Below are 26,760 nucleotides of genomic sequence, written 5' to 3'. Positions count from 1 at the left end.
ATTCATTAATCATATTTTCAGGATAAAAATTCAATTTATTCATTTTCTTACGAATTGAAAATTGATAAAGATGAAATTTTGGGTATTTGAAGAAAGATACATGATGTTTGCCAAACACGTGTATTATATAAAAAAATAAAGTATCATAATACAGTATGTACAAATATTGTTGATCAAAGTACACACATGTGCATACTAAGTGATATTTGTTCTATATTACAAGCTTAAACGACTAAAAAAAAACGCAGTTCGAGTTATTTTGTACTATTCCCTTCTCAAGTATACTTTAAAATATTCCCAGGGAAGATTTGGTTGAGCAAAATCAAGTATGGTTTAATAAAATTTCAGTAACCCGAACGCCTTCATTTTACAACCTGTAAAAAAGTGTGTATTAATTTTACGAATTTTTTAAATATATTTTCAATTTATGTAAAAATATAATTAATTTTTCCAAGATTGATTCACGATTTCAAGCTATTGATAATATTAGAAAAAAAAAAAGAAAGAAAGAAAAATAATAATATATTCATTTAAATATTTGTCTTAAATGTTACTCTAACGAAAATTTCAATTATTTATATTTTATTATTAATATAAGAATTCACTAATATAAGGATTCGAATTTATTTCAGAATAAAGCTCTCACCAGTTCGATAATATCTATTAAAGATTATCTTTATTACTATCCTCTCGACAGTATATACTATGTCAAAAGTAACTATTAAAAATAAAAATAATGGAAAATAAGTTTATAGAAAAATAAAAAATTTCTTTTTTAAAATTTCGAGAATTACTCTCAAAGATGATTCTTTATTAAACTACGTCAAAAGTAAAAGTTTTCGAATAGTCACTCTCAACACAACAATATCTATTTATGAAAAAAGAATTAATTTTTCTTTTTAACCAGTCAAAAATAAAAAAAAAGGGGGAAATCCCCAAAAAAACTTACTTTCAAATGTATCCGCATACTTAGGAACAATTTTTTTTCACTTACCTAAATTGTAAGGAGTCGAAGAAAAATGCGAGCCAATTACCACCATTTCTTTTCCTCGTGAACGGGGATAGGTACAGGAACCTTCTCGACAACCGGAACAGGAACGTGCACCTTCTCGACGTGGTGTACCGGGACTGGAACAGCCACCTTTTCCACGTGGTGGATGGGAACCGGAACAGGGACTGGCACCTTCTCCACTACGGGTACCGCTACCTTCTTCACGTGATGATGATGAACCGTGTGCACGTGATAAGGCACGTGGATACGAACGTGGTGCGAACTGAAATTGGACGAATTAGGTTAGGTTTTCTCTTTTCCTACTTTTAATACTTCGCGCTGATTATAAATTAATTCAATCGATAACGATCCAATTGTATTTATGCTTGAACTCATTTTAATTGAAGAAATATTTAATTTTTTTCAAAAAGATGATAGTTAAATATGTATACTGTAAGTTGAATTTATTAAAATTTTAGTTATTGACAAAATAAGTTTTTAGGGGAAAAAGAAACAATATTCTGTGTTTCCAGATATTCATTTTTAAAGATATTAAATTCATAAAATAAAATTATATTTATTGCAATAAATTTTTATTCAAAATTATACTATATTATTCCATATCATTCCATTCCATTTGAAGGTAATAATGAGTGAAATTGCACGAAATGTCAACAAGTTTCAGTAGCTCACCCATGGTATCCAGGAACTGGCGAAGACAAGGCCACGGCCAGTATTCCGAACACGATTAGCTGCAACACGAATGTGAATTTGTGATTCGTTCATATGGTATAAAAGTGCACCGCATCGCGTATCATTTATATGCGAGACCTTACTTTTTTTTTTTTTTTCAAAGTTTCACTGCTTGTCCTACGTGTTTCGCGCAATCACGTTTCAACAGGGTGAAAGTGTGTCTTCGCTTTTAATTTCGATCAAATGAAGTTGATATTAGGCCGTTAAAAGTATTTGTAGAAATAAGAAGTAAAAAAAATAAATTATTATCAATTTGTTGAGTTTTTTAAAAATAATAATTATATTTTCATCGTGATCATTGAAATCTGACTGCATCTTAGGATTAAGAGATTTTTAAAAATATAGAATCGATCATAATTAATTGAGTGATTCATCAATTAAGAATTTCACTCTTTACGAAATCTTAAACAGATTGCAATCCACGTACCAGAAAGATTTTTATTTTATAAATACGTAACATGTCATATTAGAAATCGAGATATTATATAAAAGACTGTTCTATAATAAAATTTTTGTATCGAAATACATTTAATAAACAAAAATAATTATTGCATACTATTGCATATAGTGAATATATTAATAACATATAAAAATATATTTACTTATAAAAGTGTAGTATAAAAAGCACAATTATATCGTGGTAATATTAGTAAAAATAGTGTACTAAAATATTACATTACATCAAAGAACGACATTATAAAAGAAAAAAACAGAAAATAGAACATCTCTAATCTCGAAATTCATAGTATCATTTAAATATCGTCATAATTCGAATAAACGGGAAAGAATAATAACCAAAAATACTCTATACAATCTTCTAATTTTAAATTTTCGTCACATCGTCAATATTCACCATACCCTTCAACCCACAAGAATAATATTTCTGAAGAATCACAAAGCGTTCCATAACGAGATCTACTCACAACGATAGCCTGGAAGCGCATTTTGATCTCTCTCTCGGCGATTAACGATTTATTCTCCTTTACTCGGCTCGAAAGTCCGGGAAACCAATACACGTATACGAGCGAGAAAAAGAGAAGGAATAATATCGAGACTGAAATAAAATAATCGAGTTAAGCGAGAAAAAAGCTCGTAGATCCTGCGTAGATCACACGCGATCAATGGTTTACCGACGTCGATACGTTTCTGGCTTTGAACAGGCAGGGATATGTGCTTATAAAGGACGAACCGAGGTGGCCAAAACCACCCGATGGAAAGCTATGGGGTGGGAGAGGTAAAGTCGCTCAACTTTGCGATTACGTAAAAGCTAGGAAGCGTCCAACTCTCTGGTTACGTCCGTTCCCCTGCGTACTGCGCAACACGCGCGCCACGTGTTCGGCTCTCCGCTCGATATAACGCGCTTTGGAGGGCCAGAAATGGCAAAAGCCCCTCCATAATTGCGATAATTATTCTGTCGAACAGGCAGCTCGCGAGCCCGTTGGATCGTTACGTGGATAATCGTGGAAAACGAGTGTGCGAGTTTCCCGCGCTTTTTTTTGAATTATGGATGAACCATCGCGGTGGAAAACATCGATCGATCTTGAATTTTTCTTTAAAAAATACGTCATAATGCGTGATAAGTCTAAATTGGGCCGGGGTGTGCGAAAATTTGTGAAAGTTTTTACATGAGAATAAAAAATATTTGACGAGAAGGATAATGAAAAGAAGTTTCTGATGATTTTCTTCTTGATAAGATTTGAACGTATTTACGAGTGAATATTAAGTGTCTCGTGTTATATCATTATATGGCAGTGTGCGAAAATTTTTGGATGATTTTATATTATTGAAATTGATAAAAAATTCCAAAAAGAAGATTTAAAAAATTGAATAGTTGTATTCACGAGGAATTTTTAAACAAACATTTGTAACAAAATTCGTGATATTGCAATAAATAGTCAATGATTCATATATAATACTCGTAGAATATTAATAATTTAATTAAATTATTGGTTATTATATATACCACATAATTTAACAACTTTATAATTTAATAAGAAATTAAATCGCCAAAACATTTTAAATATTTATCCTTATACGATATTCCAATTTTAGAAAATTAACTTGTGTCTTTGAAAAGATTATTCTAATAGAACATTATTCTTATGAAAGAATTGACTGAAATGATAGTTTAATATCGAATTTTAGAAAACGCAACAAATTCTTTCGTAAGATTCGCATAAATCGAGTTCTTAATGCCACAGATAAGTAAATGTTGCATAAACGTTGCCTGTAAATTTTGCTTTTACAGTCGATCTTGGAAGATATATCATTCTGTGCCACGTAACAGATTGAAGACACGGATAGAATTTTTCATTACGTGATCGTTTTCACTCAAAAGATGTACGAATTAATATATCTTTTATCGTATGTTAATCTAAATAAATAAACGAACAAAATCAATTAAACAGATACTGCATATTTTAGAAATTGTATTGATTTATATTCAGAGGAAAAATAATAAAAATGATTTTTAATTTAAAAAAAGTCATAGATAAGATTAAATAACATAATTTGATAAAAAATTATTTGTTTCGGATGAAATTAATAATTCATATAGAGAAATCTGCATGCTTTCATTCACGTCGAAAATAAATTAGTAGATGAATCTATATAAAAGGTTAATAAATTGATCGAAAAATTTCTTATACAAATCAGATCTCTTTCACTTTTTTGTTTCTTTCCATTGAACATCTATCTAACATATCTTCCATTAGCTCCCAATTATTAAGCAACATTTAAACACTTTCTATACTCCTTATTAACATATCTTATCATTAAAAGAAATTCGTATAATTACGTATAATCTGTCAAAATATCTGTAAAAATAATTTCATTTATTCCATTAATACTATGCAAGCGTTCGTGCAAGAGTTCGTAAAATGAATGATATAACTATGACGACCTTAACATTAGAACAACCGATATGTAATATCTAAATATTTATTTTACACATAAATGATTGTAATTAAAGTGAAATCATTGAGATAAATAAGAATATATTATATAAGATCACGTTTCAATCTCGATAAATTACAATAATTAATCTTGTCAAAAACATTTTCGATTGTTTTCAATAATTATAAAACGAAAAATACGAAATTCATTTTGACGAATTTAATCATTTTAATATCAACGTAGCAAGAAAAATTGTACATTTGCTTATTGTTCGTTAATTATTGTGTCACGAATCTTGTCCAACGTCAGTCGATTGGAACTCGTTCAAAGTGGAACGAGGGAAATATTATAATAAACGTTTAATAACGCATTGTCATCAAATTGTCTTCCATCCTTTTGTAAACAACGTCTAACGTGTAATCGCAAAGAAAATTGTAGACTTTATTTCGTTTCTCTCGTTGTAAAATTGCGAAACTTTCCTCTTCCGGTCGATAATTCGATTTATCTTTTCCCGTTCTCGAGTCGATATCTAATAACGATAAATGAATTTAAACGTGGCATTAGAAAATTCTTTCCTATTTTTCCAATGTGAAATGTGATCCATAAAATCATGGATTCTTTTTTTTTTTTTTTTCTTAATTCGTCACGTTAATTGAGTGTAAAACGCATATATGGCAATTAAATGTAACTTCCTGTAAATACACAAAATTGGTCGTGACATTCTAATTTCACTAATCTAGTTTCTCTGTAATTTCATTTAATGAGATACGTATTTTCAATAAAATTTTTACATATCTAATAATCGTTTAAGAAGAAATTTGTGTCAACTTGATCAAAACATTCAATCATCGTCGTCAATCTGGTGGAAAATCACGATTTTCACAAATTCATTAATTATCTTCAATTACATTCATTATTATATTCAACATAATCGTACGTTGATTATATTTACAACGAGTATCAAAAATAGCATTTTAAAAAAATTTATAAATATTTTTTTATGGTATGCAATTTCAAATAATACATTAATACATTATCTATTTTAATATGTATATAAGATAAATACAAGATTTATTAAATGAATTTCTTATTCTCAAAATATATACTCACTTTTAATTTTTATTGACAAATATTAAACTTTTGAAAAATGCAATTATTGTCTATTACATTCAATTCAAAAAAAATTCTATTGTAAAAAATGCAAAAAAGAATAAAAATATAATAATAGGAAAATATGTAATTCCTTAGTTCAGATTCCGCCTGGATTTCCGGTGTTATACGTTAGAACGATTGACTATACGCTTTCTAGCCAATCAAGGCGGCTCCGTGAATTTTGCGAAAGGAGTCAGTGTTAAGAGCAAGGTAACGATCGAGAGAGCACAGTCCGTGCCGGTGTAATGTGAGTTACATCTTTCTTTTTTTCGTGCGTATACTGTCGGCCAGTGTTACAGGAAGTGGTGCAGTCCGCATACTTAAAATAACCATCATACAGGGAGAAAGTGTTTCGTAACCTCAAGTAGTCAAGGCATATCGAATTGGATGCAACTAAGAGGCAAGGTATGAGAAGGAAGATGATTCTGGTGATTTTAAGAAGGTCCAGTCAGAGTAATCTCGATTGCGCAAGAATATTTTGAGTATATGTACAAAAATGATCTGGAACAAAGGAAGCGAAATTATGTTGTTTTATGAAAGTTTTGTCTGTATCTTTAATATGTACATTATATACAAAATGTTTAAAAATATTCGAAAAATGTTTCCACTTAAAGATATCTTACAGATAATTATAATAAAAATATGATAATAATATTATATGATAATTGTATAGAACTAAACATTAAAGAGAAAAAAAATGAAAAGAAAAGAAAGAACTTTATATTAAAAACGGATAATAAAAAATATAAAAATTTATTAAAAATTAGAAATTTTAAAAAAAAAACTTTTCTAAAAAAATCATAAAAAAACATAAATTTATATATTAATCAATATTTTTTTAAGATAATTATTAATTTATAATTATATATTCCTTATATTCATTAAATATGGAGAGAATATTTCCGTTTAGCAAATAGCCCAAGATTTCTGCATAATATTCACATGTATATCACAAGAATTTTTCATTTCTTAAAATATTTCTTGATTTCTCGTTTTGGCCCATTGCACGTGCCGATAAAAAGGTTTATTTACATCAGATTTGCAACGAAATCCTCTTTGTTGCATAACACTACATTTCATACTTTATGACATAGACAAAAACAGAATAAGACACGTGACGAACAATGACGAAAGGAATAGAATTATAGTACGAATGGAGAAAGACAAAAGAAAGAAAATGGTAACGGGTGTATTGCACATTTTGTGTTTTTGATTGTCTGATCATTTACATAAGTATCGGCTGCAATCATCCCCACCGTTTCAAAACGTCTCTTCTGTCTCGTGAAAGTTATGTCGTCTGGTCGATTTTGAGGGAAATATGTTTTGGTTAGCGTGCGACGAGAGAAAATGAGAAACGTGTCCAATGAAAGTCAAATGTTGGAACTGATCCAATACGTGGCATGTGGTATGCGATATAATCATAAACAGCTTGTTAATTATTATTATTGGAATTGGAATTAAAAGTAATCGGCTTGGATCGAATCAACCTTATTACGAGGCTCCTTCCTTTTGGATATTGCGTATTATATAATTCATGGTTCCGAGGCGGAAGGGAAATCCGATATTTTATACATCCCAACAAGATATATACATTTATTTTTGTGTTTCGCAATGAACTTTACTTTCCAACGATATTGGAATATTGTTACGTCATGGAACAGTACATATGGAGTAACCAAATTTTTATGTTAGTGATTCGATTGATGAGTTCGTTGAACTGTAATGTTTATTCATACTAAAGATACAATTTGATAGTATGAACATTGGTTTTAGATAATAAAATATAATTACATATTGGTTATAAATAATACAATAGTACAAACATAATCTATCGATGAAAATTACAAATATTTGTTGTGAATAAAATTTAATGTGATTAAATTAATCGATATAAATAATATTAATTTTAAAAATTTACATATCATTAAAATGATCAATATTTCAAGTGAAAATAAAAGTGCTATTAGTGAATACTAAAGATAAAATTTTACAATTCTAACCTCTGTCGTGTATAAATGATAATTCATTTTAAATAAAAAGTTATTTTTACATAAAAAAAGATAAACATTAATATTTTTTTTTGAAAAGGAGATAAGTAGATTATTTAGGTTATTAAAATTAAAAAAAACTAATCATAACATTAAAGAAATAACGAAATGATCTTTGTAACGATATGATAAAATAATAATAATAATTTCAATAGTTTACAAATGTGCACATATGTTATATAATATAATTTTATATAATATTCTAATAATATTAATTAATCTAATTGTATACTTTCATAGCTTTCATAGCTGTAAATTCTATAGCTTTCGAGTATAAATTTTAGTTTTAAAATTAAAATTTAGATATTACATTATGTATTTACAAAAAATAATTTAAAGAATCAATTATATTTAAAGATACGTAAAATTTCATAATTTATTTATAATCAAAAAATAGATTAAAAATTTGGAATCTTAAATTTTATCCTTAAATTCCTTTACGTTGCTTCCCATTCATTCAATTCGTGTATCGTTAGTATACATTTGCAATTAGAATTAACATCATAGTTCGTGCTAAAGATCTTATCGCTAATCGATAGAAACTTTAATTATTAATTAGCAAGTGTCAATGTTTATATGGTATCGACAGTGTCTATGTGTCATCGTACATTTAGAAAACGCATTTCTAGTTTTGCAATGGCATGCAATATTTAGTCATTGATTGCTGTAACAATTCTAAAGGAGAAATTGTTTACTGATCACACGACATGTATAAATCTATCCGCGTTTCTGCTTGCGCGGAATTCGAAACAAGATTCTAAAATGTCTCAAGGGCGTCGCCATGTTACGAGAGTATTGCAATAGAATGAAAAAATCGATGCGTTGAGATTACGAAATGTTAACATGATTCTTTCCGTAATGTAAATATATACCATTTTATTTCAATTCTCATTTTCAAAAATCGAATATTAATTTGACATGAACATCAAATGATTAAAAATTTATTTTGTAATATTTTCTAAAATCTCATGGATATTAATATATAATTGTGATACATCTATAAAAGTAATAATATTTCTTATTGCAATTGTTTTTCATAAATTATACAATTATAGATATTACATGTTTTTCCATGAAAAATGATAATAAGATATAAATATGTATATGTTTCGCACCAACAAATATTATTATGTAACACTTTGTAACAAATTATTGTTAAATGCAGTTATAAATAATAGAAAACTATTTCTTCTTTTTCTGTTTGACTGTAACTTCAGATTGTGGTTTTTGCCAATCTAAAGGTTTACGGCGATACATAGGCCATGGTGGTACTGTAATTATAGCTGCCAATACGAATCCTGCTCCTAATATATACATTGTTTGAGAAAATTGCTGAATAACATATCCCCAAATTAATCCAACCACCTAAAAACAAAGATAGATATTAAATATTAGATTAGATATTTCAAAAAAGTGCAATAAACATAAATATGTTTGAAGTAGAATCTCACTCCAAATAATGTTATAATGACTCTTGACAAACTTTCTGATCGAGCTTGACCATCATAGTCCTGCAAAAAAAAATATATTTGTTACAAAATATTTGTACGTACGAATATATGTATAAATATATAGAAACACCTGTTACAGTAAAAAAACATAACCTATTAGCAATTAAATGTTCTTTCAAAATATGTTAGGTTAGTTTCTTATTAATAATATTGAGATTAATTTATATACTTACCATATGCGTTGGAATAGATTTAATATATTGTATCCAAGAACTCATTATAACTAATAAAATTGACTTGCCGGTTACTTTACTTAAATAAACTTTTGTTTAGACGTGGATTATACGTAGCGCGAACGTGACGTTACTTGCGCAGGCGCTCTTACGTTTTACCGGGGCGCGAACGACGATGAATTTAAAAATAAAAAATAGATAAGAATATATTCTGATATTATGAATAAACACAAAAAATTTATTTTAAACTAAAAATATTAATTATAATTATATATATGAATTCTAGATTTAAAAATTAAAATTTTTGTAACATATACATTTATAAATATTATTTATTTCATTCATCTTGTGAAATATAAAATATTATCTTAAAATATATTTATATTATTGCAAAAATATTTATCATTTGAAATATCATTACTGAGAAATATCATTCGACTCGATATTATATTTTTAAATTCTGATATTTCTGTATATATATAAAATATTTTATAACGAAACGTTTCTTTTAAAAACAATTTTATTCTTCAACTAACTATTTAATATGTCAAAAGAGATTTCTATTGGAATATTGTTTTGAAATATTCCTTTTTCTTAACTATATTATTATCTAAAATTATCTATTACTATTACTAAATCTATTACTAATATTGCATTGCTTTATTTTCCTCTTTCTTTTTATTTTAAATTGTCTTCGTATTTAATTATTGATTTCGTTATGATAGAAATACAAATCGAATTATCCAAATACAGAATACAAATTTCATCATTGAAAACATAAAATTTTTAAATAAATAATTACAAGTTATATAATTACAAGTAATACTTTTAATTACAAGTAATAAAATCCTTAATTAATCGACGAATACGTATAACCTTGACAATATTCTTTCTTGAGCAAGTTGTTTGAATTAATTTCTATTACATCATATAAATATATATTTAATCTGTACATAATATAAATTCCAACATTATTATATTCATCTATAATATCTTTCTCTTAAATTCTCTCTTTTTCTTTCTCCAAAAAAATTTTAAAACAAATCCCCCCTCCATCCATCAGTCCAAATCTTAGAAATAACAAGAAATTCTCAATTAAACTTGTTAATTGAGCATTTTTTCCCTGGGAACCATGAATGAAACTTGCCGCATGCAATCGCGATTAGTATTCCCAATCAAAGTCTTGCGACAACGGTATCCTCGTACATTGAAGAGCTCCATGCTGGCATGGAAGACGACTCGGTGTTACATTTTGCAAAATGCACAGCGTCGGCTACGGTGGGGAAGGCGGCGAACAGGCCGTTTTTGTATTCTAATAGGTTGCACTTTCTCATCATCTCGTATACAGGTCCTACAATATGTTCAAAACATCGTTCCGGAATACACATTGTGCCATGTATCGATCGAGAACCGATATGGAACTGAGGAAAATAGATTTTTGAAATATTTTCGATATAAGAAATAAATATTTCTTCGTTGAATTTTATTATCTTACGAATATACTTTTTTTTTGAGATAGTAGTATCTCAAATAATAGTATATTTTAATAGCGATTGATTTTATTGAAACATAAGAAAATATAATACTTCAAATAAATATTTTTTAATTTTAATATAATTATATTATAAATATTATTAGATTGCAGATTTTATTATATATAAATTCATATTTCCATTACCATAATTAATGGGAATTGGAAATAAAGATATCATTTATTGTTTAAATATCATAATAAGTATTTTATTTTAAATATTTTACATATTTTTGCATATTGCATGTGTTGTTTTCAAACTTTTGCATATTTATTCATAAATGCATAAATATCTGCAATCTATTCATTGAGGTAAAATATTGAAATTTATTTAATCATTTTAGAATATAGAATAAATTAAAATATATTACATTCAATCTGAATATAAATAATACATGTTCGTGATTCAAATATGAAATAAAATAATATTTATTTATAGAAATACTTTGTTTTTTTATCATTCAATATTTCTTATAATCTATTTCAAATTTTCTCCAGTTCTGGTTACGAAGTTTCACTTTTACTTACCAGAACATCCTGCCACGTAGACGGGTATATCAATTTCACAGTATTCGTTGATCAGATGTCCCAGGCTAGATGCGCCTGCCAGATCTATGTGACTGAGAGCGCTAAGATCCAGTATTAGGGCCCTCAGCTGTGACACAATTAATTTTCGTTGGAAGTAGATTAGTAATTTTGGTTTCTAGATTATAATATGAATATTATTGATATGATGATTATTCTCTTTTTGACGATTTAAAAAAATTTCCTTATTTTAATCTTGATTTCTTTTATATTTATTTTTAAAAAATTTTTTGTTACTTTTATTGTCGTACTAAAGCTCGTTAAATTTATCTTGAAAAACTTAGATTGCTAATTAAAGATTAACTCGCCAGCGTTATCTGAGTTTTGTTACGTAAATGATGTTTTACAGAGTTTGACAGAGTTGTTTTTAATATAAATTAGCACCGGGAATATCTTTGTTACATATTTGAGAAAATTCTTTTGTACACTTTGTTCAAAAACTTTAAAGCTTAATTTTAATGATTTATCATTTTATTATATTTATTATTTATGATACGTAAATTAAATTTTATTACTTTTACTAGAAAGATCCTGTATAAAATCTACTTACTCTGCAATAAAAAAAGAAGCAAAGAATTAAACGACTCCATGAAAACATAGTATTCACAGAATTAAGAATATTATTAAGAGTTATCAAAAGTTACAATACTTTCAATAATTGTCAAGTAAAATAAAATATTATCGTTATTGTTGTATTAAGAAAAATTAAACGTACTTGTTATTACACCATCTTGCCATTTCTTACCTTCTTAACTTCCTTCAATTGATCATGCTTAAAGCCACCATTCGGTTCCTTTCTTGGTACTTGTCCGGCAACTTTGTACACTTCATCGCGGAAATGTTGTCGGCAAGCGAAATTCAAACTACCCGAGTAATGGAATATCCTTATCCCTGGTAACTCGACGGTCTATAATAAAATACGACTTCCGTATTAGCCATATACATTTCCTAATCGAAATTCAGCGTGCGTATTGCCTCGAGAGAAGGAAATATGTCTTAATCGATATTAAATTAAATTCTCTTTACGAACTGACATATTGATTTCTCATTTCAACCCTGTGAAATGGATATAATAGAAACAAGAAAAAAAAAGAGAGAGACTATCACTGTTCCGTACGCCTTTATATCTCTTGGTATCCAGATAAAGCTCGGTACCAGGTACTGGAGCGAGGGAACAGGTGTAAGGGTGAACGGAGAAGAAGATCAATTTGCCAACGCAGAACACGATCCCGATCAGAAGGCCGTATTCCACGTCCAACAGGATCACCGTCGTGAATGTCACGGCCCAAATGATTCCGTCAATCTTGTCCAGCTTCCAGAATCTTTTGAACTCTGTCACTTTCATCAGCATCCCCTTTAGAGCCACCACGATGATGCTGGCTAGAACGCACTGTCGAAGAAAATATAAACATCTTTTAATATATATCATTATTGAATTGCTGAAATAAAATTAAATTTATTCTTTTAAATAAAATTTTCATTTGTTCGAGTAATCTTTCTACTTTTTTTCATGTTCTCTTTTTTTTATATGTTTTAATGAGCTTTAGTAATTTTAATTTCTACGAGTTACCCGTGGAAGAGGCTCGAAGAAGGGGCCGATCCATAATAAAACGCTAACCAGAATGCCACAGGATATCAAGCTAGCCAGTTGGGTTCGTCCACCGACAGTTTGCTGAATCAGGGATCTAGAGAGAGAAGCTGTGAATGGCATGCAGGAGAAGAAGGATCCGACTAGATTTCCAATTCCCTAGAAGTGATTGAGAATACAGTTAATAAGAATAATTTATTGTTTCTTGTATGAGTTTCCTTTGATGAATGAATGAGAACAAGTCTGTTACTTGAATTATTTAATTCCTTCGTCGAATATGCACTTGAAATTAATTTGAACTTAATTTCTTCATAATTGAAAATCGACTAAGCTTTGAATTTTACTTCACGAATTCTAAAACTCTGATTCTAATTTTAATTTTTTTAATATCAAACTTAAAATGTTTAAAAATTTAAAAATGAAATTATGATATCGACAAGTTTGAGTTGTAATATTCAAACCTGTGCCATTAGTTCCTGATTCGAGTCCACTTCGTAGCTCAACTTCTGCGCGAAAATGAGCGCCATGGACATGGATATGGTGTAGGACACCATAGTGATCACGAAGCTGTCTATTAGAATGTTCGGCACTAGGGATAATGGTGGCAAGGTTGGAACTGGTAAACTGAAAAAAAAAAAAAAAGAGTTGAAGAGAAAGTTAGCTCGAGGACAAAGTTACTCGCGTTCAATATAACAAAAATATAACGTGAACAATAAAATAGTTTAATAGAAACTTAATTACCCAACTGGTATGTCACCAACTACTGCAATTCCATAAACGTCCGCAAGATTCAGGTACACGGAAAGGACTGTGCCTATAACGACTACGAGCATTTCTATTGGGATTGGAAAGGGGCTGAGTTTTGCGAATCTTGGCTGTAAAATTAATATTTAATTTTTTTTATTTCAAAGTTGAAAAATTTAAATTTTTATTGCATAAAAAAATAAAATTTGTTAACATCCAAAAATCTATGCTTTATAAATTTTTTTTTTAAAGAAATATTTTAAGTTTAAATGATTGTAAGATGACCTTTAAGGCATTGTTGACGACGAGAATCAAAATAGTAGCGCAAGACACCAAAAGGGCGATCCCATTGATGGATGGAAAGTTATTGAGCAAATCGACGTAACTCTGAAACGATATTTAACAATTGCTTATATGCTGTGAAATGTTACTTTTTCAACTTAAATTTAAATATCAGTGTTAAGTTTAAATTTAAATTTGAATATTCGAAATTTAATATTATATTTATGTGTTGCTTTAATTTCTTAGAGCTTTTAAAGCAAAATCTATGTATCTATATACGTATGAAAACAAATGAAAAATTACGTAAGTGATATTATTCATTGTTATATGTCTTAAGAGTTCAAACCCTTTATGTAAGTGCAATCAGTGAAAGTGCTATTAAATATAATAATATTATTTTTGTTCATTACTTGCAATTTTATCGTAAAAGAAACGCGTAAGTAGCTGAAAATAACATATTTTATTTTGAAAAATTGCGGAATTACGATATGGAAAACCTTGCGAATTTTTTATCTACTTGATCAATGAGTCAAAAAAATTACGAAGGTCTTTGATTTTAAAACGCTTTCTCTACAATTTACGTAATGTCGAGTTTGCTAAAAACCATCTAAATAAAAAACTGTTAATCGATTATATTAAAAGTTTGGAAATAGTAATATTTTTGCATGAAATAAAAAATATTTTGTAAATATTATAAAAAAACAACTGTGTATATTTAATAAATATTTATTGATACGCACAATTTATTTTGGAAAGAAAAATTAATAAATGGAATGCTCAAAATTTGTTCAGAAATAATAAAAAATGAACGTTATTTTGAGAAAATATGTAAAAGTATTTGACTTTATTTTATACTCATCTCAAATTTTGTCATCGTTTTTATTTCATTATCTTTTACTTGATAAACTTTGATTATAATAAATAAGTTTCTTATTGCTTTTAGACATGTATAATACAATTATAATTTTCTTTTTTTTCTAGTTTCTCTTTTTTTCGAAAACTTAGGAAATAAACTCGTAGCACTTCCGGTTTGTTTTCCTAGAAAATTAAACGAGAATTAAAAAGAAACAATCGTTTCCTTTCGTATAGAAAAGACATAGAACGTTATGCGTGCACATTTGTCATTTCCTATTTGTTCCATATTTATTTTATGGAATTCAATTTTTATTTCTTATTTTGATCGGTAAATGTAATGAACGATGACAAGAAACTATTACAGATACCAAATATATGAAATACCAAACGAAATTTCTCTACTGACTTTCCAACAGTTGAAATATTGAAATGGAAAAACAAGTTTTAAAACATCCGACAGAGAATTCTTATAGTTCTTGATTGTTTTTATATAGGAAATGAAAGATATTTTCATGGAAAATTGTGCCAAGGATATGAACATTTCATCCTTCAGTTTTTAAAAGCCATGAAGATTTCTCTTTTCTTTTTTTACTGTAACATATAATTTCCATTAAATTATTTAATAGTTATTAATAAATTTAATATTTTAATAATTCAATAAATATTTTTGTCTAATATTTAAATCTGTAGTTTTTACTAATTTCATGACGAACTCTTCTTTTAATTATTAATATTTATGTTCATATATTCAAAAATTCACATATTATTATTATTATTATGATAAATTTACCAAAACATCAATAAACATCAATAATATATATTTCATATGTATTTACCATTTATATAAAATTATAATCTATTTATACTTTTAAAATTTTTATTTAATATTAAATGAAATATTGTATAATTTTAATTTTTATAATGTATAATTTTATTTTTAATGAGATTCTATATCACAATATTTATCAATTGTATTACTAATACTAGAAAAATTGCAATATTTCTTATTTAGTCTATTAAATACTGAAATAAAATAATGGTGGAAATATTGTATCCAATAAATTAATCCAAGTTATTTTAATAATGAATGATATGCACATTAATATCAATTTTAATCTACTAACATAAATTGGTGAATTTCTAAAAATTGAATGACTACAAATATTTTATAATTTTATAATTTTTCAAATAATTATTATTGAAATGTTTCCAACACTTTATAAAAGTGTTATTTACTTTGATATTAATTTATTAATGTTTTTCTATTGTTAATAAAATGTACATATTTTTTTCATTATATTAAGACGATACTTGATGCGATATAATGATTACTATGTATACAGAATACACAGTCATTATAGCGATAAAAAAATAAAAGAAGTTGTTTGATTATCATGGTGATTACAAACGGTGTTATCGGATGGAAAAATTTTAATCGACTCTTCCGTGAATGGTATACTGATATATATATAAATAGCATTATGAAAAGATTGGCGTTTAATCTAATTAAAGATTAATTGGAGGAACATTTAAATTATGTGTTTAACATCAATTATTTAAAAAAAATATTGTGAATTAAAATATTAAAAAATATTAAAGATATTTATAATTTAATAAATGTTAAAATTTATTATATGATTAACTAAAAATAATAAAAAAGAAATTTAATGAATGTAAAATCAATTTTTTTTTAAAATAAAATTTAATTCTGTTTTTTTAAAAAGATTTAAGCACTTTTTAGAAATTAACTTAAGAAACATTAATCGAGTTATATTTAGAAATATTTAAAATTTGAAAAATGGAATAATTTTGTAATTTAAACATTAGCATACATATTTAGTATATATATATATAAAGTTCATATCTCTTGTTACTTAATTCATTTAACTTCCTATATTACGTTAAAGAGAAAGTACATAAAGCTGTCGATGAATCAAACAATTGATCAATTAACTAAAGGTCGTAACGATGTATCAGTTACGATTAATTCAATGATATTTTATCTTCCTCAATAAATTTTCTTTGACCCTTGACTTTAAATCAACTTCCCATTTTCTCTTTATACATATGCAATTCTATATTAAACATAAAATAGATTTTAATAAAATATTTCAAAAATGATTTAAACTACTTTTTTATTTTATCATATTTTTGCTATAACAACTTTTGCATTTAATTTGCATTTAACAAAAATAAAATCATTAATTTACTGTGAATATTACATACAATATATTGTGTGCAGTAAATTCTATTGTTATCATAAATATGTGTATTTTATTGTTAAAATGATATTTATAACATAATATACAAAGATCAATTTTATTCTATATTAAATATAAAAAAAATTCTCAATTTATCTCACTGTTATTTTTATCAATAATTAAAATTAGTTTTTTATTTTATCATTTTTTGTCATAAAAACTTTTTCATTGATTCATATTAATTAATCAATTTAAATAAAATTACAATTATTCATTAATAACAAATGAGTTTTATAATAATTATATTGTGTTACGTTAAATTTAAAGTAATTAAATATCTTTAAAATATATCATATAAAGATTAATTTTATTTTTTATTATATTTTTCTTATAATAACTTTCTTATGAATTCATATTAAATTAACATTATTAACTTTATTTATAAATTAGAGCATCTCATATATTATCATATAAAGATTAAAGATTAAAGATATATTAAAGATTAATACTTACAAGAATTAATTTGAAAGGTCCCTTGCGCCTAGGTATATTCTTTAATCCTAACAGATCCTTTAGCTGTGACGTAAATACATGAACCGCTGCAGAAGTGGTGAATCCACTCACCAAACTGTCCGCCAGAAGCGCTGCGATCACTCCCAATCGCAACAAATACATTATCAACTGAAAGTTTAAAAAAATTCATCCAAGATAAATAATTATCGATTAGGTTTAAGTTTAGGTTGATCAGGTGCATGGAAGATAGAAATGATTGTACCTGAATCAAGGCCACAGTGAAAGTGACCGCAGTGGCAACTTCTACCGAGGAATATTGACTACTTGTTGAGGTTAGTAACTCGTTTTCTGTTGTGGAGTTTTTGTTTACTTGACCTTGAGTGCTGTAAGTTGCTACCACTTTTCCTGTCATCATGCATATTAATGCGAAGGTACCTTGACATCAAAAGTATAATGATTTTAAATTTGGTGATAAATGTGATATATAAAATTACAGAATCAATAAAGCAGGAATAAAAAAAGAACATAAAAAGTTCAATAAATCTGTGAATTGAATTGAAAAAATTAATAACATAGAAATAATCATTACTTTCGTATCATCAATAATTATTGGTATATACCGATATTTATATCAACAGTTATTTTACATAAGAAAGATAATATTTATGTTAAATTATGCTAATTTTTTGTACTTATGAAAATTATCTTCATACAGGCATACGTAATTAGTCATAAATTAAACAAAGAGTTCTAGGTATGTGTTTCAACGAGATATGACTGGCTTTGTTAGTCAAACTTCCGTTATCTAGGCTAATAAACATGCGTAACAATTCACGAAGCGGCATTATGACAATAAAAAATCAGTCGGATGCCATGCGGAATTGCGTGTCAATTTTTTTAAATCAACGTTGGAAAGTGAAGTCGAAATGAAAGTTAGAAGGAACTGGATGCAAGGAAGCGTCATGAAATTACGAGAATCGCTCACTGTGAGAAAATTATTTCCGGTTATTAAATTGGAGACTTCAATTATTGATATCCAAAGAAGAAAGAATCTTATTTGATTCGTAAATTTTCAAATTACATAATTAAAGCTATCAAACTTCATCGAAATAATGAATGTTGTAATAATTTGAAAAATCTTGAATATAAATAGTGTATTTTTTACAATTATTATAATGCAATTTATAATAATAATATTGTGAATAAGTCGTATGAATGAGTATGATACAATTGAATAAGAAATGATTTTTTCATAAAAAAAAAAGTAAATCGAAAAAAAAAAATTTCATTTGAAGTTTTTTTTTTTAAATAAATGAAATTTGAAAAATTTTCAAATAAAGTGAAATAGATAAATTCTTAATTAGGTATAAATAAATTATGGATAAGAGATAATTTTATAAATGAAAATAAACAAAAAATATGGAGTAAATCTTTTTCATTTAAATTAATTTTAAATTAATTTTCCAGAAAATTAAATTTGAATAAAAATTTACTGATTCTATAATTTTTTGATTCTATCAATTATATCAATCTCGATTTTTTTCAAACACAGAATTTAAACATAATAAAATTTTACTATACATTTTTATTATTTTTACATGTAGAATAATTCATTCATTCGTATCCAATTAAGAATTAATCAATTTCATTTATATTTATTTTAAATTTCTAAATTTAATTTATTCGAAACGAAAAAATTTGAAATGAAAAAATTTTCTTTCTTTTCGAGCAATTATCCTATTGTCTAGTTTTAACATAGGATATTTTATATATTAAAAAATTACTGAGTATAAAAAGTTGATACAAAATGAATACTGTCATCGACAAATGCTGTAATATCATGAAGAAAAAAAAATGGAGTTCTAAAACTTGCGCATTAGTAAGTATTTACAATCATCGTAATATCACTTTGAATCATTTGAATATACTTGCTTACCCATAGAATTGTGCCTCGAGGTGCCGAGGAAGAGATAAACAAGAACCGGAAAAAATGCCATATAAATACCAATGATCGGTGGCACGTTGCCCAATATTGCATACGCCATTCCTATAATGTAATTAAAATCCTTGTAATACGAATTTTAATATTTTAATTCTTTTGAGAACTTTACTTATTTATTTAATATGAAGTGGAAATATTTAAAAAGCAGGTATACTATTTTAGTTTCTATTATATTGATTGATTTATTTAAGACTTATTAAATCTAATAAAAATATTTTAATAAAATAAAAATATTTTAATTTTAATTTAATTTCATATAAAAATGTGAAATTAAAAACTTTTTGATCAAATATTTTATACAATCATAAGCATATATTTATATTTTTATTTCATGATTTAGATAGTATCTTTTGCAATTGTCATAAGTTGAAATATAATTTTACTTTGTTGAAATAATTTTATATATATTTCTTGTGATAGTATCATCATATAATCATACTAATAATGATACAATAAATTATGATATATGATTACAATATGATATAGTTTATCTTTTATAGCAAATTATTCAAATATATTTATTTTTTTAAATTCTACAAGTGCTTTTTTGTATATTATTCACGATTAGATTATGAAAATATTTTTTTATGTAAATATTTATTTTTAAAAACAAATGGAATCTATGTAGATAAATATTATAATTAGTAAAGTTTATTTAAAATACTTTTGTATAATTATATATATTTTTACACATTTAAGTCTTATATAAGTATATAAACATTGATATTCTACTGATGAATCAAACCTTTTACAAACATATTTACCTTGAGGAATATGCATCACTGCCACAGTAATTCCAGCAACAATATCACCTAGTATATCATTCTTCCAATTGTATGTTGACAACCAGTCAATAAGAGGTATAGTAGTCTTTAGAATTCTCATCGGCCTCATTTTTTTGCATTTAATCGAGATATTCTTCAAAACTGTAACATTGGTGAGTTATAAATATTTTATAACGATTTGTAAAAGTTAAAATTTTATATAAAAATCCTATAAAAAATCTTTTCTCTATCCAATACTATCACAAAAAATTTCTACTTTTATTTCTTTCTTTAATACAACGTTTACATAACGAATCATTCACAGTTTTCATTCCTTTTTTCTAGACAAGACGCATCATTTTATTGTTTGGATAATATGGATAATTATGAATAATATATCTAATACAAACAAGTTATTATCACTGAGGTTTTGTTGTTATTATATGTTAGATTTGCTCAGTCGGAAACCACTATAATCAAAGCAATTATAGAATTTTTTCTAGATAGTTTTTGTTTATATATAGAGTGTCTCATTTTTGTTAGTATTATTATTTATAAGGAATATTTCAGTAAAAATATTCTGGTGTTATTAATTTTATTGTAGTTGATGTGTAATGATTTGAAGGTCAATTTTATCTTTTTAAATGGAATTATATATTTTTTAATACATTCTCTATAAAAAAAAGTATTAACCCATGTTTAAAAAAATTTCTAGTTTAACAAATATTTCAGTTTGAATTTTGTAAAATTTATTATATGAAAAATAAAAGAAGCGTGAACAGTATTACTTTGAAATATTTTTCCTTGCAAATAATAATACTGCAAATAAAAAAATTATAACAAATGAAAATTTCTTAGAAAATTTACAATTATAAATTTCTATAAAGAGAAGTCTTTTTTAAAAATAATTTGAATAGAATTTAAAACTTATAAAAATAAAATATTTTTCTGTTACAGACATTTTGTTTATCAACATCAAAAAAATTCCTCATCATTGTAATAAATATTAAATATACTATTATTGAATAGCATATAATGATATTAAATCATATAATTTAATGAAATGTTTCCTTTATATAAATATTCTTTTAAACAAAATATATGTATAAGATATATATCGAACAAATATTTTTTTAAAAAAGAAAGAACATTTTTTTTTTATTTCAATTTTTGATTATACATAATACTTACGTGCTTCATTTGGTTTGGCATATTTACATAAATGATTAAGTTCGTCTTGTTGATAAACTGGTCTTCTCACCGTTATTTCAGGGCTGATCGCCGACATATCGTCGCTTTGATAGTCTGTAAAATATTTAATGTCTATTCAAACTTTATTTGCCTTGTTTTGAATTAAGGCGGGAAATTTTTCGATACTTCGATTCGAAATGTAGGGCGCGAAATTCGAAACTCGTTTAATGGAATGGAGAAGCGTTTAGAAAAATAATTCGTATCATTAAATGCAACAACGTATTGAGATAAAGTAAAGAAGATTCACAACATAAATGTTTCTCGATTTTATATTTACTTAAAATTACGTAGATATCCGCAGCATGCAAATCGTGACGTAACTTTTCGCACTTTCTAACAAGATTTGAGAATGAATAATTATAATAATATTTAATAATAAATATTTGTTTCGTAATATCTCGATTGGAATATGCAAACTATATTTTTGTAAATAAAATTATATCAAAATAAAGATTCATTTACTTGAAAGATATTCTAATATTAATTTTACTATCTTCAAATATTTTATTATATTATATTATATTTTATTATATTAAATATAATACTATCTATTTCCATATAATTTGTAATAATTATATATTTATATTGTGGATTTCCCATAAATGCGTGATAACAATTTAATGATCATAGCGAGTTGAAAGGAGATTGTTGCAGGTATATTATTAGCTCCAATCTATTCATATATTATGTCAAAAGTAATAAAAAAAATAATTTATTACAAAATTGTAATATTCTAATTAAAATCTTTAAACACAAAGTTTATATTAAAAGATTTAAGTACAAATTCATAAAGTTCCATGAATTCTAAATTCGTTTGAAAATTCTAAGTTTATTCGAGGTTAACACAGTTTATTTCAGACTTCAAATAGTTAAAAGTTAATCAAGTTTTAGTGATTTAAAAGATACATTATCCTATAAAATTTTAATTGTGATAAATTTAAGATCCCAAAAAATTTTTGTTCAAAAATTAAAAAAATTATTGTTAGTTTGGATTTATTAATTCTCGTTAGTTCATACTTTTCGATTAATTCTTTTTTAATCTCTATTTTTTTTATTCAAATTTATTATTAAAGATACTGTTAACGAATATTTATAAATAAACAATATTTCATTGATTTTTTGACATATTTTTAACATATTTTATTTTTAATATCGTTTAATTATATTGATTTCAAATTCATTCAAAATATCGTTAAGATATTAATATGAATAGAAGTAACTTAAGTTAGTTGTAATATAGTTTTTCGATAAAGTTTAATTTTATTTATTTTTATTACAACTTATTACAAATAACATTTTTATAACGTCTTAACAATTATTATTAATTTTCAATAAAAAATAGAAATACAATTTTTAACAATATTATCGATATATCGAAAATTATCAATAACATATCGATAAAGTATCAATAGTCAATTTTATTCAATTATTAGAAATTATTAGAAATTTCAAGGATTTAACGTTTGCAAAATTCAAAAATGCAAAGTTTTTCGAAATTTGAAATCTTTAATAACTTTAACATTTTAAAAAACGATTTTAAGGTTTCTGAAGAATTTCGAATATTTATAAATTCGAAATTTCTTGATCCTAATTTGAATTCCACGGTCGGTAATAATGTTCGATTAAACGAAACAATGCTATAACACATCGATAAAATCCCATAAAGAACTATAAAGAACCTGTCATGATGGTGTCGAAGCGTAGTCCACTTGGAATCGTTCACTTTGGATTCAAAGTCAAAGAGCGTTGTTACGCACGATCGAACGTCACGACGAATTCTAGTGAAAAAAGCGCGGGTCGGCAGAAAATGGAAGCACCGATGATAAGTCAGTGGCACTGTCTATCGCTTACTAACGTATCGGACGTGTGAGTAACGCACTCTTCGGCGCGTGTGCATTTTCCATTGGAATTCAGTCACGTGCCGGCTATCGGACCAAGAACTGTCCCTCGCGTATGTAGATACGTATATAAGCATATGGGTATCAAGTCCACGGATGATACGAGTTATTCGACCGTGACAGTACGATTTGGTAGCGATTAAGATGCTTAATTGGGCCGATGTAATAGCGGAGTCGTAACACGCTTGTTAGAAAGTGAAATTGATGCCTCTGTCTTGGAACGAAACTAGGTTTGATGAGACGGAATTGCGTCATCGTGGGTTTTAATCCTTATGATCCTATTTATAGTGTATTCGCGGTGTTTCTCGCCATGTGGTCGATGTGAAGTCAAGTGTTAGGCGTCCGAATATAACGTGTAATGATAAAAAAAAATAGTTATGAATAATGGTTATAAATAAGATGATACGATAGATAAAGTTTTGATCTGTATACAAGATGTCCGTACATTTAACTGATGGTACAACTGAGATGGATACAATTCTTGAATGTGTAAAAATACGTTAATAAAAAAAAAAGGAAGAAAAAAAAGAATATTTTTTTATTTGAGACTTCGTTTTTAAATTCAAGTGTGAAAATAAAATTAATTAATTCCTGATTGACATACGAATGAATTATCGATAGATCGTTGAAATTAAGAGGTTATAAAGTAACTGTAAAATGAAACTTTATTTATTTTTTAAAAAATCAAAACACATAGAAACAAAAAATCATATAATCGAGAAATTTTTAAATTTTATTTTTTAGAAAATTGATATTTAAATGAAAAAAATGTATATATTTTTACTTATTTTCGTATATAAAATAATTTAATTTGATAATTTAATTTGATAATTTAATTTATCTGTTATTTTATTGGAAAGAAGTTAATTTCACTTGCATTAAAAATTAAAAAATTTTTATATTTGATTTATTCGAAAAGAAAATCTTAAATTCTTTTTTTCTTTTTTTAATTTATTTGTACAACACAGAATCACTTTCAGTTGCACCACAGTTACATGTATAATGAGACTTTTAACAATAATTAAAATTTAAAAATCATAAAATGATTTAATAAAATTATAAATGTATGTAGAATAATCTTTCATTTTTTTACTATCTACAAAAAAAAATTCTTGTACATATTTTAATGAAATTTATTTTTATTTATTTTGTGATTTTTAAAGAAATAAAAAAGGTAAGTAATTGTGTAATAATTATAATGTTCAAATTAACTAAATTCATAATATAAGATATTTAAAATTTACTAATAAAAATTTTCTCTAAATGGATTATCATAATTTCTGAAAATTATTTTTGAATAAAATAGTTAGATGATAAAATTTGATATGTCAGTTTTTTATTAAAATATATATATATATATATATATATATATATAAATATCTTTTCTTTTAATTATATGTAATTATATGTAATATAATTAGATCTTAGTTAATCAAAAAATATATATTTATTATGTAGTAAAAAGTATTTTTAAAGAATATATTATAATTTTTTGTACAAATTTGAACAAATTTCAAAATTGTTCTATTGTAAAAAACAATATATATCAAATTTTGTCATCTTATTACAGAATTGATCGACATGATTTAAATGAAAAACTAGTGCACGTGTAATTTGTTTCAAAAAAGAAATAAATATTAAATATTGATGTAATAATTTTTAAAAACACATTACATGATTAATTATTTATAATGTCTTGTTTTTGAGAGATAAAGATATCCTAATAAATATTTATAATGAAGAAAATGACTAAATCTTATTTGTAAATATATTCATAATACACAATAAATAATTTTTAACAATCGAATCCATGATAACAGTAAGAATTTTATGAAATTATGAACAATACAAATCTCAAAATTTCGATTTAAAAATATTTCATAAATTAATTGTATGAACGATTAAACTTTATCTTATCATCAACTATCTTAAAAATTCATTTTTCGTATTAAAGATTGCGATAAAAAATTAAATAATTCTTCATTAAAGATATTATTTTTTATTACATTGAAGAATCATAACGTTGTGTAAATGATATACAAATTATTTTAATAAATTCATATATTTGTATTTAAGAAAATAATAGTTTTCTACATTTTTATAATCTTTTAATATCATATGATTTTAATTAAAGTTTAATTAATAAGTTGAACTAACTTCTTATACATTATATATAAATACTTTTATATTATACATTCAAAATAACACGAAATTATAGCACAGTTTCATTTTCTATCGATTTAATTTCCATTATACGTTACATTATAATTTTCAGCCCTTATTTATAAAAGAAATTGATTTAACATTAAAATTACTCGTCAAAAATAACAAATTTTCAAATTTTTCTGAAATTATGAGCACGTGAACGTTCTCATTTGAACTCAACGTTAAAATTCTTCTTTCAAAAAAAGAAAAAAACCGTAATTTATGAGATGAGTTAATCATTACATCACGTAATCTGTCACGATCGCGAGTTGTCTATCGCCCCGTTCCAAAGCGTGTCGAAGCATATAAAGATCCGAAACGAAACGAGATGAAACTTTCAAACAAAACGAGACATCGCTTATCAACGTCGAGACGATATAAAACGGATGCTTACCGACGATTTAAGCTTCTTATTCTCTCTCTCCTTAATCCACGTATTTTTCCACTTATTACGAAAATAAGCTTAAACTCCTTAAAACGAAACGAGTCAACTTCTTTCATCAATCTCTCGTTCCTCCAATCCCAAGAGTTATCGATAACAATTGAAAAAAGCATATATAAAATTATAATTCCAATCAATTTCACCGACGATTTCGATTATTCTTTTTCTCTTCGAGTATCAAAGAATCAAAACGTCGATTTAAGAACGAAATGAAATATTACAGCCGCGTGTTAGGAAGGATGAAGCACCGTACGATCGATCTGTCGCCGTTAACTGAACTAAAATCGCGGGAGCAAGCATCAGCAACATTTCACTTCTGCTCGAGCACTGGTTTCCTCGAATACCACGTTTCTGTTTAATTTCGTTACGATTCGTT

The 26,760-nt window shown here is 25.9% G+C and overlaps 3 protein-coding genes and 1 long non-coding RNA gene across 5 annotated transcripts; 1 reads left to right on the top strand and 3 right to left on the bottom strand.

Annotated features, from left to right (window-relative positions):
• Nucleotides 1-106: 106 nt before the first annotated feature.
• Nucleotides 107-2,903, bottom strand: LOC108001622 (uncharacterized). The gene is made up of 4 exons (XM_017062700.3): nucleotides 2,668-2,903; nucleotides 1,685-1,743; nucleotides 995-1,274; nucleotides 107-374 (listed from the first exon to the last, which is right to left on the bottom strand). Exons 1-3 carry the CDS (start codon nucleotides 2,686-2,688, stop codon nucleotides 1,031-1,033), a joined length of 324 nt encoding a protein of 107 aa, XP_016918189.1. The 5' UTR covers nucleotides 2,689-2,903; the 3' UTR covers nucleotides 107-374; nucleotides 995-1,030.
• A 5,792-nt stretch (nucleotides 2,904-8,695) lies between these two features.
• Nucleotides 8,696-9,683, bottom strand: LOC108001598 (signal peptidase complex subunit 1). Its single transcript, XM_017062660.3, has 3 exons — nucleotides 9,524-9,683; nucleotides 9,291-9,350; nucleotides 8,696-9,204 (listed from the first exon to the last, which is right to left on the bottom strand). Exons 1-3 carry the CDS (start codon nucleotides 9,566-9,568, stop codon nucleotides 9,022-9,024), a joined length of 288 nt encoding a protein of 95 aa, XP_016918149.1. The 5' UTR covers nucleotides 9,569-9,683; the 3' UTR covers nucleotides 8,696-9,021.
• Nucleotides 9,684-10,194: 511 nt separating this feature from the next.
• On the bottom strand, nucleotides 10,195-26,364 carry LOC108001650 (prestin). 2 transcript variants are annotated; one of them, XM_017062766.3, is made up of 14 exons: nucleotides 26,337-26,364; nucleotides 21,780-21,893; nucleotides 20,589-20,750; nucleotides 19,759-19,869; nucleotides 18,085-18,257; nucleotides 17,823-17,990; nucleotides 14,257-14,358; nucleotides 13,969-14,102; nucleotides 13,689-13,851; nucleotides 13,210-13,386; nucleotides 12,757-13,029; nucleotides 12,385-12,546; nucleotides 11,583-11,709; nucleotides 10,195-10,874 (listed from the first exon to the last, which is right to left on the bottom strand). In XM_017062766.3, exons 2-14 carry the CDS (start codon nucleotides 21,874-21,876, stop codon nucleotides 10,699-10,701), a joined length of 2,025 nt encoding a protein of 674 aa, XP_016918255.1. In that variant the 5' UTR covers nucleotides 21,877-21,893; nucleotides 26,337-26,364; the 3' UTR covers nucleotides 10,195-10,698. The 2 variants fall into 2 exon arrangements, with proteins under 2 accessions (XP_016918255.1, XP_016918254.1); XM_017062765.3 differs by lacking the exon at nucleotides 26,337-26,364 and adding an exon at nucleotides 23,519-25,539.
• LOC133665970 (uncharacterized) lies at nucleotides 19,832-22,307 on the top strand. The gene is made up of 2 exons (XR_009829461.1): nucleotides 19,832-19,972; nucleotides 21,546-22,307. It is a non-coding gene; the product is annotated as an uncharacterized LOC133665970 (long non-coding RNA).
• Nucleotides 26,365-26,760: the final 396 nt, after the last annotated feature.

The sequence above is a fragment of the Apis cerana genome, linkage group LG1, assembly GCF_029169275.1.
Source record: "Apis cerana isolate GH-2021 linkage group LG1, AcerK_1.0, whole genome shotgun sequence".
Lineage (NCBI taxonomy): Eukaryota > Metazoa > Arthropoda > Insecta > Hymenoptera > Apidae > Apis > Apis cerana.
Note: the sequence above shows the minus strand (reverse complement) of the source record. Positions and strands in the feature narration are given on the sequence as shown.